A 14,993-nucleotide genomic window follows, 5' to 3' on the forward strand; every position below is an offset into this window, starting at 1 on the left:
TCGCCGACGATTTCCGGCCGATCATTTCTTAAATTTACAACAGATTCCCCAAATCGGGAATCGGTCCTTCAATCCAAACGCTTTTTTTTCCTTTTTCTTTTTCATTGACGTCTTTAACATTATCGTTATCATTGAGAAAAATTATTTTGTTTTTTTAAAAGTGATTTATTCTACGAGAGAAAGTCTCTATATTTATTAAACGAGATATCTTTCATGAGATGGATCAGTCACTTTCGGAATTTTCGGCAAATTTTTTGATGGACCGCGATCAATTCTGCTGCCCCTCCCAGCGTGTATTTTATTTCGGAATGGTAGACGTACACACGTCAGTTATCGTTTTAATTCGGTTGCGGCATGGAATAGGGTGATATGTTGATTTCACCCAGGGGAATTTATCTCGATTGTGGAAGGTTATTCGACATTTCGTTTCTGATACGTTGCGTCCTACGATTCGATTCGCTCTTTTTTGCAACTTTTTTTAATTTGTGAATTCTTTAATAAGCTTCATCCATCAAGGGAATTAGAATTTTTCCATTCATGAAACGCGAACAATGTCCCAGGAGTAATCGAATTTCATAAGGTTTTTGGGTCGCCCTAACCGAAGATACTCTCTTTTAGGATTGTAAAAGGAAGATCCTTAATTAAAAATAAAAATAAATAAATAAAAAAATAGCCCGCGCGCTCTCGGCATTTGAATAATGTCGGCGGTAAACTTATAATCATGTAACTATTTATTTACGGTAATTCTCCTCCGATTACAGAATATTTGCCACATTAAGTTACATGGCGCTTTTACTTTCCTGCATATGCGTCGATGGTAACTTCCGCGATACTCGGTGTAACTACGTAACGACGCATAATTTTGAAAGTTTAACGGCACAGCGTATATTCCTATTTTGCCGTGAATTTCCTTGGAACGCCGGGATAGCATTAATCTTACTTGAAAATAGTTCTGCATTCCGGGTTTCGCACTACAATGCGTAACTCGAAACTCGTGCGGCATGTGCATTAATGTTTCAGTAGGATGCTGAGAAATTAAGTACTTGTCCGACGTTATCGATTCCTCTGATGCACTTATCATTACACTTTCAAGTGACGTTATTAAAAACGCTTAGCGTACGTACACGGTAAACAGTAAACAACCGGTTATTGATAAAGACGCTATTCTCGTGGTGCAGTTAACAGCTATCGACTGAGTGTTAAATTTTTACAGACAAGTCGTATAAAAATCGTAAAATCGAGTTAACGAACTTCAAATCGAAAATCCGAAATGTATAAAGATGTGAGAAGATTGAATAAATTTTATCAATTGTTAAATTCAGAGTAACTTATTGCAATGACGAAACAAAACTAACGACACACACACACATTTCCTTTCCTCAATAAAACGAAACACGTGTTGTACGAAGGATCAAAAATGTCGCTAACGCTAATCTCTGCCGCTAGAAGATTAGAATAATGCCGAATAATTATTATTTGCTTCTGCGTTTAATCTTACATGAATTTATCATTAACATTCTCGTCATAATCTCGTTTATTGTTTGCGGCACGTCGACAGACTAACGCCCGAACTTTGTCATTATCAATCGATATACCCAGGCGAACCTTCATGCATACCTGCACGAGCGCGAGTGCAGTAAACGCGCTCGCCGAAAATAATTATTCGACTGCTTAGGAGAGCCCGAAGAAAAATAGCTGGGGCGACGTCGTAAATTAACGTAGCGCAGTTGGCGAACATGAGGCGAAGGGGTCCGATAGAGGATGCACATTGTGAGCGCGAAAGGCATTACTTCGGTACATACCGCGCGCTATTAGTTCGGTATACTTTGGTACATACCTCCCCGGAACACGGTGAAAGAATTCTTCGGTATGCCGCGGTACGTGCCGAAGCATACCGGTCTAATAGTTTGTGTTACATATACTGGCGGACCGACGGCGGCGACGGCGGCGACGGCGGCGGCGGCGGTGGCAGCGACGGCGTGCTCTACACTTGAAGCACGCGCCCCCCAAGAAACTCGTTTCGTCGAATAACACAAAATTCTGCCAGCGAGCGAGAATTAATATTGACATAAATTAAATTCCCCCAGAGCCTGATCGCGCGCGAGCTTCCCGAGCGCACCCGCATTCCCGAATCCATTTTTCAAATTCACGTGCAGCGCCGGCCTCGACGACGTCGCGATTTAAAACACGAAACCCCTTTCCCCGGCTTACGAGGGAGAGACAGAGATAGAGATAGATAGACAGGCAGAGAGAGAAAGAAAGAAGAGGTAGAGATCGATCTATCATTTCGAAAGTAAATCTTACCTTTATTCTACTCCACACGGGGTAATACGATTGCAATAATTTCTCGTTTGAAGAGATAGTGATGTGGATTCAGGTCAGAAATTACCGTTGCTTAATTGAGACTTGGTTAGTTTCGGTGCAAGAATTTTAGATCGCGCCAAGAACCAAATGATTTCCTCGGTAATGACTTGAAACAAATTATGTCATGTCTATTTCTATAACTTTCTTTAATCTATGATTGTCAGATTATTCGAGAAATTAATTAAATTCTCGATAAAGAAATTCATTCTGCAGAGGCTACGACCTTATCATCTTACATTCTGACATCCTAATATCTACTCCATATCTATTCTATATGTGAAATACATTTGCACGCAGCCCATAGAGGATCGCCAGCATCCGTGGATCGTGTCTCCAGCGCGAAGGAGAGTTTCAGTCGGTTTCCCCTCACGGCCGACTGCTCGCGTAGCTATGACTCTTTTATGTAAATCACGTAAACGTCGCCGCAGGAGAGCCATCGGCGCCGCGTTAACATTACGCAAAAGTTCCCCATCGTCGTCGTCGTCGTCGCCGTCGCCGCGAGAAGCGCTTCCGACTTCGAAAACGTTCGAAGGACGACCGTGCGCGACGCGGACGCGCGGGGTTATTATTTGGCTCGTAAATTTTTATTGCGCACGCAGGGCTTCTTTTTTACGAGGGTCATTACGTCGTTGCCACGTAAGGCCGTGCCAGCCACTCCTCAGAGCGACCCTTATTTCATTTTTTTTTTTTACCTCTCCCGGTCACTCTCCCGCCTCTCCTCCTTCTCCTCCTCCTGCTGCTATTCGCTCTCTTTTTCTCTTTCTGTGGCACAGATTTACATACAGAGACAAGGACCTACCAGGCACACTCGTGAGAGACGTGGGGCTCGAGTTTCTGGTGCCCTTTCCCTGTTCCCTTTGTCAAAGGCCAACCTTTTGTACACGGTTTTTCGTGGAAAATCGAGTTAAACGATAGTCAAAGCAATATATCCCGATATTATTCCTCCGCGGGATTATGATGTCTGTAGAACGCCCACTTAAGAGTTTTTTGACGACGCGTGGAGAATTGCGATAAAACTTGAATGTTTCTTACGGAGCTCTCGCTAAATCACGTCACACAATTATGCTCGTTTAATTCGGTGAAGCCGCCCCCACAAGTTACGTGATCATTTCTTCTCCTTACTCACGGAGAGATACGTCGTTCAATGCAATGTTATAGATATGATGTTATTAACATACATATAATTAATTAAAAATTGCAATAAATCGATTTTTGCAACTTTCCTTAAAAAAAAAAAAAAAAAAATTCGGTGATAAAATTGATCATAGGCTCCGGCCGAATTTTATGCAGTTCTAATTGTGAAACGCTTCCATACGTTATATGCGTTACACACAGACTTATCTTCCAACAGATGCGCAATATTGTCGCGACTTTTCTATTGTACTCCCGTCCTGAATGAACCTCGACGCCCACTCTCGCGTCCATTAACGAGCGCGCAGCTTGGCTCTCGAATCACGCTCGTTTCTCGCTCTCGGGACTGAAAGGTGCTGGTGTGCGGTTTTCTGACCGGATCGTCCCCGAAGGAGACGCCTTTACCGCCGTACGATCGCCCCGTCCGCAATACACGTACACACATACATACATATACATATTCCGAGATCGACGTGGGGAAAAACCTCTCGCGTAGGCGGAGGACGAAATCGTCCGTAAAACGAGTCTTCTCGCGAGCGGGCAGGCGGGCGGGCGCGACAACCGGGGCGAGAAAGGATTTTCGATAATCCCAGGACTGAGAGAGCGAAGGGCGCGGATCGCGCGAACGGGGACGTTCGCCGCGGTTAGCCTGACCTCACCTAACTTAATGCCGGAATCTCTAAGGTCCTTTCGTAGATATTTTTTTTTCTTCCCCTTTTTTTATCGAGACTTTCCTTCGAGACTTTGCAACAATGAAATACCTTGGCCGGGTACTAGCCGCAATGGAGAGAAGGAGGAACGAGGAGATGCGCATATATAGGGGCAAACGGGAGAAATTGGTGGAGAGACAGAGGGTGAGAGGAGAGAGCAGGGGAAGTGACAGAGAGAGAGAGAGAGAGAGAGAGAGAGAGAAATAGAGAAAGAGAGAAAGGAGAGAAAAAGGAGAGAGAAACGAGAAAGAGAGTGAGAGAGAAAGAGAGACCAGTGGTGGTTTTTCGTTATCGACATTTTCCACGGTGTGTCAGGGTGTGCGTGAGAATACGTGCGTGAGCTTCTCTCGTTGCCCCCTTCGTCCGTGTGCACGTGCCCGTGTGTATGTATGTGTGCGAGATGTGGCGTGCATGTCTGTGCGCGCGCGCTCGCGTAGGTGGCCGAGACACGGTGTGGGTGGGAATTTATGTGTGCGTGTGCGCGTACACGTCGATGGGTTGGCTCGCTTGCACGCGCCATGTATGTGTGTAAGCTACGTGTGTGTACGTGCGTGCGCGCGCGTGTGTATGTATGTGTGTAGAGTTTTCTGGAGGTTTCCCCTAGCAACGAGCAGCAGCACCAGCACCAGCCACAGCCCGGCTTAGGGGTAGCTACGAACCCCACGCGAAACGCGTACACCGCCGTTGCCGCCACGATCGGCCGGTTTCCCCGGTTTCATCGCGATCGGCAATCGGGGAAAAACGTTTGTTTCTGATCCCCCGGCGGCGTCTTTCCCCTCCCCCCCCCTTCGTCGAGGGGAAAGTTTCCGGATGTTAACCGCGCGCGTTGAAATATTCACGCGACCGAAGATACGATTGACTCGAAGGTCGGCATTGCATATTGACCCCCGCTGACATGTGCCAACTCGATTGACATGTACCAAGAACAGATCGATGTACTCGACAAGTAATTTAATTTAGAAATTATTTAAGTTGAGCGAAAAAAGGTGTACGAGGCTGAAGCACGAGAGAGACGTCTTTAATACGAAATTACAAGAAGGAGAGCGTAAAATATAACAAATGATACATTTCGTCATTTAATCGCGAGTAGTCCATGAGAAATTTCCACAAATTTAAAAATGACGTTTAAAAGAATTTTCGGTGGAAAATAAAACTCTGGTGTGAATTTAATAAAAAAATGCACTATTTTAATGTACAAAATATAAGACAACGATCAATTCCATCTATTATTTCGTACAACAGTCTCTTGAAAAACGTTCAACGTTATAAAAAAAAAACCTGCGGTCTAGAAAGCTCCTCTGCGACACTGGTGCAAGTTCTAAAAACGGTTCAGATTTCGTCAGATAAGCGCGAGGGAAAAAAAAGAAGCGCAAAATGAAATTTGAGTTTTCTTCTTATCCGCTTTCGTCAAGTCGCGGGTTTAATCTTTTTACGTGCACGCTAGTAGACTCCTCTAGCAAGGATTAAGATCGACGTGAATTAGATTGTGCACTGTCCTTCGTCGTTTCCGCGGATAACGCTGCTGCCGCGTAATGCACTTATGACAGGGCAAGCAGGGCAGGGCGCGAAAGCGTGTAACGGCATTTTGTAGTAATATCGTTGTTACGATTGACGAGCCTGGCAAGTACTTTATTGAAATCGTGCAGTCGTTAACGAGTCCGACTATCTCGGTACGTTGACGTTGATTCAAGAGAGAAAGAGAGACAGGGAGAAAGAGAGAGTGAGAAAAAGAGAATCGCGCATTGACGCGCGCGGATTTATATTTGCGTCGCGATTTTAATCGTTCACGTCAACGCGACGATATTGTCCGCGAAGAATCCCGGATAACGATTGACTATGACAGGAGGGGAGAGCGAGAGAGATAGAGAGAGAGTCTCTCTCGCGTCGTATTGAAAACGCGACTGTCTCTTTCGACGACTAATGTTGTGATAAATAAAACGCGCACCAGTGAATTCCGATACTAGCCGCTGGAGAATGCGCCTGTCGAGTCGGAAAAGTAACAAAACGACCCGCCAGAAAATGACGACCATCCTTGATTATTATTACAGCGATCTCCCCTCCTCCCATCTCCCCCTGAATGGCGCTATATGGCAACGAACAAAAAAGCGTTATCATCAGAGGTGTCTATTACCTCGTTTAACCTTATATCGTCCTCATTACTTTCAGTAGTGGTACTTTGCCTGATTGTAACGGGACTCTTTGGAGAAAGATCCGATAAAATTTCAACTGAGAAAAAAGTCGCGAAGCTTTACTTTCGACGACCAACTTATTATCCCTAAACGCTTCTTTGCGCGAATTAAACGACTCTCGCACACGGAAGCTCGGAGAACGCGCGAGATATATATCCGTGTGCGAGCCTAAGCCAACTAAAAACGAGCGGCGGCGCGTTTCTCTACGCGAAAATCCGTACGCGCGCGTTTTCACAGAGGAAAAAAAAAGGAGAAGCGAGGTAGTCGCGAAAGTAGAATCTCGCCGGCCCCGAAAGCCCGTCAGAAATCAAGTTTCCCCGGCATAGGCGGGACTTTGTTTTCAAACATATTCCGTTCCTGCGCCGGGGTAAAAAGCACCCAGGAGCTCCGATTTCACGAGGAAACCCCGTGTGCTGAATCCGACGTAGCGGCGCGGCGCGGGCACCGAGAGCCGCCGCTCACGCGCGCACGCACACGCGGCCAGAAACGCGGAGCGCGCAGTAACGCGCGTTGCCGCTGGTAACTCAATCCGAGGAGTTTCGGCGAAAAGTGTTGTATTACTGGTGTGCTATTTCTCTGATCCCAGATCATCTTCATTCGCGCGGAATTTCGAAACGGCGCAAAATTCGCAGCCCCCAGCCCACGGCACCATCGATCCAGGCAGAGAGAGAGAGAGAGAGAGAGAGAGAGAGAGCCCGTCGCCGCGCCGCGTTCTGCGTTCGGACGCGCGCACGGTAGCTCGCGCGTGGAACGCGAATGGCTCTCCTCTTTAACGCCCAAATTCCTCATGCAAACTTTTTTCCATAAACCTCGCCGCCAACGCGCGTTTCAAGAGACTCGACTATCTTGCGCATCAGTTATAATAGACATCGATCATAAAATATTTGAAAATATGTGTACTCTGACGTTAATTGAAATACGCCTCCTCTTTCACAGAGGGGAAAGAGTTAGATACTCTGGCAGAAGCACCAGTAGAGATTCGTACAATGCCTCACAAATCCCAAGTATTAAAGTTACAAAATGACTGCTGTTTCTACGATTTCAGTATCTGGTCTTGGAAGCCATCGCCAAATACTGAAATTTAATACAAGTTATTACTATATTGATCGATCGACAGGTTCTCCTCGCGGTTCGAGCGTGCAAAGGGACTTTCGAGATGAGCGATTCACGGTACGGATGCATGGAAAGGTTTCGAAACGTAGCTCGAAGCCTTCGCTACGTGAGAGTGTTGGAAAGAGCAAGATAGAGCGAGAAAGAGAGAGAGGGAGAGAAGCGTGTGCTCTCTCTCTCTCTCTCTCTCTTCATTCCTCTTGCCCTCGTCTCCCTTCACTCCACCCCCGCCAATAGCCCTAGTCGTTTCCAGCAAGTACTTCTATGTACCAACCATCTCCTACACGCTACCCTTATATACGTTGTATATTTACCTCCGCGGCATGTACGCGCGCGAGCGCACGTCTGCCTATGTACGTACGTATATATACGTTATGTATGTACACCGGGGCCCGCGCGGTACATAGGTCCGAGCGCCACATAAAAAGCACATGGGGCAGGTATAGCTCCGGCTGAAAATTATTCCGAGTATTTTCGAATTAGCGCGTCGAAAGCGGAGGAACCGCGCCGTTCGGTCGGACGCGCGGCGTGCACGGTTCTCGCACGCGAAATGCACTTTTCGCAACGAGGCGCCGCGATGCAACGTCGTTCCTTGAACGCCGTCCGAAACGGTGCGGTACCTCTCTCTCTCTCTCTCTCTCTTCTCCGAGCCGAGCACTGAAATTCCACAGCGACGCGTTGTTGGCGACTGTACCCGGTTTTCCCTCCCTCTCTCTCTCTCTCTTTCTCTCTCGCTCTCTCCCGCGGTATCGCACATACACACATAACGTTTTCGAGCAGCTCCGGAGAATTTTCGGAGTCGCCATTGTTGCCGGGGTAGATGGGCCGCGAGGCGGAATTATTCGCAGCGAGCGTGTTCGAGCGAGTTCACGAGCGAACGAGTAACTAAGGTGGCTCAATTTTTAAATTGCAAAAGCGCGCGCCGTCCACGTGTTTCAGATTCTGTTACGCGGAAAAATAAGAGAGAGTCGCGGCACCAAACGTGCGATTCGGATGGCACTTTGCATTTTGCGGATGCAAAATTAAGATTACCATTTGCGTGTCGATTAAAGTGACGATTTTCTTTTCGTCTACGCGACATCGACCGGCGCGGTGGCGTCGCGAATCTGAGAAAATCCAATTCGATTTTTTTTTTTTTTTTAATTAAATTAGAGCCGCAAGATTCGCTGTACATTCGTATCGTAAGTACGAGCGCGTGAATATGGTGTATGTAATGACTTTTACATTAATCTCGATATTCATCGCCGCTATCAATTTCCTGCGTCGATGCGTTATTCGATTTGACCGCGAATATTGAATCGCCGATTATCGATCGTAATCGACTAATGAATGATGCCGATGACACTGCCGCTCGATGGATTTAATATTGCAGTTCGATTTATCAAACACCTCTAAATAAATTTCTTTTAATGGCTCGAAAAGGAAAATACGTATATTAAATAAAAATAATATCGATATATAATTTTATCAGTCAATTTATATTCATTGTAAATTTATATTTAATTAACAACTTTCAATGCGGCTTTGTGTTGCGCTGCACGTCATATCTTATGTAAAAGGTAGACCAGTCTTTGCAGCCATAAAATTCCACGACTATGCCATGGCAGTTGCCGGCTCGACTGTACAGCGAGACTGGCGGTATCTTTTATCTCCTTTCAACTCGTGCGACCTTAGGAACACCGCCATGGTCGACTGCAGGAACAGTCCGGGAAGCAAATTTGACAAATCACGACTACCGAAATGAAATGTCCTTCTAGACGCCATTACTCCTTTCGTTCCGTCCGTTTTACCGTTTGGCCTTCGCGATTTTTTTTTCCGAGTAACGTGAATGCCTGATCCGTACGATATTCTAATACGAATTTCTTTGTTCGTCGATGACTACGTGCATCGTTTGCGAGAAATAAGAGAAAAGAATCGCTTCGCGGCGGTGTACATACATCGTCCTTTCGCGTTACGCCACCGTTTTCTCGACCGTGTTCGAACAAGCTGCTTTCCCTCGGAATTTTTGAGTGACGCGTGTACGTAACGTCGCTCCGGCGATGATGCACACTGGAATATAAGTTGCGTGAAGTTTCGCGGAAATCTTTCGTCCTAACCATCCTCGTCGCTCTATACGCTCAGAACGCTCAAGAAACCCTCGCTATGGAGGCGACATGATGAAATCGTACGACGCGAAGGTATCCCGGATGCGCGCAAGATTCGGCGAATATCACGAATAGAATATATTCTCGGCGCATCTAGTGGCTGGGCGAAAAAAAAATTCGGGGCGAGTATTTCGCGTCTGTTATATCTACGGACGCGAAAAACTGGTAGAATACATGGTAGGGTTTCGTAATCATCCCTATTTTAGTATCTTATTCTGAATATTAAAGTTGTAAAACACCTGACGCGCGATAGAGATAAAAATCCTGAATATCGAGATCTTCGATAGGTTCTTCGATTTATACGAGCAATTTATACGAACGCGTCGACCAATGATTATCCCATAGAGTTCGCGTGTTCACGCAATTACGCATACACGCGTACCGATCTGTCATCTATTATTGATTATCAGGTATTGATTATCGAAGATGGTAACCTACATACAAACGTTTCCTTAAAGTGCTCTTTTCTCATACGCGCATAAGCTCGCGTCGGCAATTCAACCGCGAATAAATTATTATCAAACAATTACATATAATAAATTCCTTATATTTAATTGCATGTGAAAATCACAATATATTTATGTTCTTATTAATAGATAACATCTGAACTTTTTTAGTACAAACATACATTTTTCGTTTTATATTTCAAATGATATAAAGTCACAAATAGTTAATATAATGTAATAAATAATAAATATAATGCAATAAATGATCAATATGAATGGGCCATTAAAAATTAGGATAAAAGATTCGTCAATAAAATAAATGAGAACAATTAAAATTACGTTTGTTGTATGAATTAATTACAATATATGTAATCATACTTTTTTCTCTTTTATCTTGTCTTATTTACAAAACTTTTCTTATTTATAAGATTATGTATGATTATAACAAATTTATCATCTATTGTCATACATGTTGGTATATTTCTCTCCCACATCACATTTTTGTACATATTTAATCTTGAAATAAAAAGAGATCAAATTTCAAATTTTATACAACAGACACTTAAGAAAAGAGAAACAGTGTCTTTCTCTCTCTCTCTTATACATATCAATCTTACAAATATTCTTCGTTATATATACTTATTTTTATTATAAATATATGTAAATGGTATACATAAAGTTGCCAAAATAATTTTATTAAATGTATAGTATCTTCATGATATTCCATTATCATGATGTTAAAAAATGTCTTTTATCTACAATTTTATTCTTTTTTTTCCTTTTCCTTATTTTTCATTATCTGAGCAATTATCTCAAAAACTTAATCACATATAATTAATAACGCGAATAATATTTAAAAAGTTGCCAAATAATTTTATTAAATCTATCATATCTTCATGTTGTTCATGATGTTAATAAATATTTTTGTATGTAATTTTATTCATTTTTTTCTTTTTCTTATTTTTCATTATCTATCCAAATATAATTACTTTAAAAACTTTATTACGTATAATTAATAACATGTTTGATATTTAAAAGGTTGTCAGAATAATTTTATGAAATATAACATGTCTTCATGTTGTTCATGATGTTAATAAATATTTTTATCTGTAATTTCATTCATTTTTTTTTCTCTTTTACCTTATTTTTCACTATCTATCTGAGTATTTAGCTTAAAAACTTTATTACATACAATTAATAGCGTGTTTGATATTTAAAAAGTTGCCAGAATAATTTTATTAGATATATTGTATCTTCATGATGTTCTTAAATGTGTCTCTTGTATGAAAATTTCACCTAGAAGCATGGCAAAAAATGGAAAGAAAAGATAAAGTTTTCATTAGGAAGATCACTATTATCTAACATTTTTCACCAAGCTTCTACCCATGAAATATTATTTTATGCTTGCGAGTGTATTTAAATAAACAGCAATGCATGCATGCATATTTCAAGATTAAACATTCTCTCTAAATCTCGTAGAGTGAAACGTCACTCTAAATAAAAGAGTGAAAATTGAGTCTGTGTAACTTTTCGAGCGATTTGACACTCTGGTAAGAATGAAAATTCACTCTTATAGTAAAAGTTGATCCTTTGCAATTTTTCAAGCGATTTTTTCACTCTACGAGATTTAGAAAGTTTATATTTACTTACATACGCATCTTATTGTTAGCCCATCCATAGTAACGCAACGAATCTATGAAAAATATCTCTATTTTTTTTTTCGTGTTCTACTCTTTCGATTCAATACACACCTATCCTACGCGTATTCGACAATCTTGTTTTCATCCGATCTTTCAGATTAGATCTGTTAGATTTCATTGATCGTCGCTTCAATTATGGAATGAAAAATATTTCGTCACTCACCACCGGTCGACGCGTAGCGACGGCGGAGAGCGGCTAGACTGCGTCGATCCATGTCGATCTGTAACGTGAAACGCATTCAGGTTAGGTTAGGTTATAGCGACGTGCAAAACGGTCGACGCTAATCGCAGGGTAATTGTCGCGTACACAAAATCATCGCCAACGATCGATTCGAAGCGACAAGAAACGTCGTGAAACGACAAAAGAGTCACTCACCCTATAGTCGCTCCGCCGTCGGCCGACGCCTCCCCGGGCTTGCTCCTCCTCCTCTCGAGCTCGCTCCTCTCGGCTTTCCTTCTTTCGGGCACACTCACAACACACACTCGCGAAAGCGCTGCTAATTACGGCCACGCGAGCACTGCGTGCAACAACTGCGTGCACTCTCAGCATCGCGTAATGTACATTTCGTCATGTCGCTAACCTAATGGCTTCGGTAGGACGCGAGAAACACGCCGGAGTAAGGTTAATGGCGGAATACGCGACCGAAGGAGCACGATCGAGAGTGCTCAGCGTTGGAGAATGCGTATCGCGCGCGAGTACTGCGTACGATGTAAATAAGGATCGACGGAGCTCGCGTGTTATCCTGCGGAATCGCTTCTCGAAGCGTCGAAACGTGGCTGTCGTCGCTGTCCGTTACGAGCGAGCGCCAAGGGTTAGGCGGAAAAACAACGCGAAGACGGCAAGCTCGAGCCGAAACTGCATCCGCTTTGACATCCGCGTCTTGATTGATCGATAGATACCGCGACACAATATCAATTTGCGCCTGAATCGTCGACCAAAACACGCCGCGACTCGAAAGGTCGGTCGGCCGTCCCGCGCGATCGTCCGTTGGAAACAGTGCTGCCAACCTCATCGTGGTACTGGTACCACGAGGCGCGAAAGTCAAATCGATGCGACGAAACATTTGATAACGTATAATTGATATCCAATGCCGTTTACATGCGGATATTATTATTATTACTAATATTATTGTTATTGTACACTGAAAAAATATTTTTTATGTTCACGTAAATATAGTTATTTTTACATCGCTTCCTTGATTTAAAAAAAATATTTTCAAAGTTTTAAAAAATTGTTTTATACTAGCTAATATTTATTTAAATGAGAGAAGTGATGTTAAAATAAATATATTTACTTCGACATAAAAAAGCTTTTTTTTCGGTGCATATCTGAAATATTTTAGACGAAAATTTTCGCGAAATAATAATAATAATCTTTTCAAGACCAAAACGGTGCTTTATTCCTACCATCTTGGATATCGCAAATCTGTTTTTTTCTTTCGTCTACTTAAATTAGTTCCAAAAATTCACGAACACAGTTTCTGCTTTCTAGAACTTTCTGCTTTGTTGAAACTTTAATTTAAAAACTAATAAAATGTAATACATATGTAATTTAATAATCCACCGAACTTGCTGGAAACTTGTACGAACAAGAATCAGTCGGGCACGAAATATCTAGGATAGTAGGGAAAGGGTTAATAATAATAATAGCTTTATGCATGTACGATTAATAATACGCTAGCTCTGTTCTGTTCGAGGTGTGTGGATGGCACATTCTCGAGTGTGCCATTCACATACCTCGAACGGATAAATCGCGCGAGGCACACACGCAGCCGCAAAGTGTCGTAATGATCGTACGGATCCGCGAGTCTCGAAGGAGAATTTCTCACGGAATGGCACGAGCCGAGTTGAGTCGCGTCGCGCGAACGTAAACAAAGTGACCTTGTAAACAACGAGCCGCTCGAACACTATACATACTACGCACCAGTCGCGTTGCCGCCGGTTGTCGAAATGCTTAAATCCAACGTTACTAAATAATCTCGATCGATCGCGCGTGCCGGCAACTCCCGTTTGCGAGGAAGCATCGTGGTTGCCCATCGTCGCGAGAACGGAAGACGCGTGCGTGTGCGTGCGTACGCGCGTGCTTTTTGCGATAGCGCGCGAAAAAAAAAAAAACGAGCATCGAACCGTTCTACGTAAAAAGTCAGTTTACGCGGTCGCGAGACATTGTGAGCGAACGTATCGCGAGTGTCGGACTACCCATCGCGGATCGGCAGTGAGTGATTGTTAGCGGGCGCGTTCGGAAGCTCCCGTCGCGAGCGCGTTTCGCGAGATAATGACGGCTGCAGAGCGAGACACGCGCCTCAGTCGCCTACGCACTTGAGTCTCGGCCGCGCGCGGACGACAACAAAGGTGACGGTAAACACAACGGCGCGCCCTACTCTCTGCTCGCCGGCGAATAATCGGCGACGAAGTCGCGACAGCGCGCAGCGGAAGCGTCCCGAGCGTTATCAATGAAATATTTGGCGAAAATAAGCCGAACGCTCTGTTCCTTGCGTTTCAACGCAAGGTAAATATTTAACAGCTTGATGCTAGATCTAGTGTTTGATCGACAAATCGAAATGTACTTTTGCCTTGATCGAGAAAATATTTACGCGCGAATTAATGTTTATTAGATATTACTCCGTTCTGTAAGGGACGATAACGCGCAATAAATCCGAAATCGCGACACTTGAATAAAATGAGATAAAATCGACGCGTAATACGACGATTAAATCTCGACTTCTCGGGTTATTAAATTTGCACGATTTGACTCTATTCTTGACACAAGAAATTGAATAAAAAGTATTAATAACAAACCAGGTTCTACATATGAATGCTCCTCTAAGCAAAAAAAAAAAAAAAAATAAAAGCCTCGTTAATAAATATTAAATTTAATAATTTTCTCAAGTGACATAATTAATCACCAGTTTAAATTATGTAATACGTAGAAAAATAAATAATTCGCATGTATAATGTTGCAATTCGTTATTAATAACTGATTTATCAATAACTGATTTATCACCAAAGAGAAAATATACATATGCATAAGTAATCAATCTCCAGAAATAAAGTTAAGCAGTTAAATCATCAAAGGATAACAGATTGGTACACGTATAATTATGAGCTTTGTAGGATATGTATATTTTTAATTATTTAAAAATCAGTAATTATTGTACACAAATTATTATAAACTGCAACTCTATTACATAAAATTATT

The 14,993-nt window shown here is 42.9% G+C and overlaps 2 protein-coding genes across 3 annotated transcripts in view; one reads left to right on the top strand and one right to left on the bottom strand.

The window, feature by feature from the left end:
• LOC105205288 overlaps window positions 1-14,993 on the bottom strand; it is a 136,353-nt gene that overhangs the window by 72,179 nt on the left and 49,181 nt on the right. The window lies entirely within an intron of this gene.
• Window positions 1-14,993, top strand: part of LOC105205270 (atrophin-1) — a 121,849-nt gene that overhangs the window by 46,360 nt on the left and 60,496 nt on the right. Inside the window, exon 1 of one of the 2 annotated variants that reach the window (XM_039447222.1) lies at window positions 13,883-14,303. The exons of the other annotated variant lie outside the window; for it this stretch is intronic. Within the exon in view, the coding sequence (XP_039303156.1) occupies window positions 14,248-14,303 (56 nt within the window). The 5' untranslated portion in view covers window positions 13,883-14,247. Of the gene's footprint in view, window positions 1-13,882; window positions 14,304-14,993 lie in introns of those variants that run through there. 2 annotated transcript variants of the gene reach the window in all.

Source organism: Solenopsis invicta, chromosome 3, assembly GCF_016802725.1.
Source record: "Solenopsis invicta isolate M01_SB chromosome 3, UNIL_Sinv_3.0, whole genome shotgun sequence".
NCBI lineage: Eukaryota > Metazoa > Arthropoda > Insecta > Hymenoptera > Formicidae > Solenopsis > Solenopsis invicta.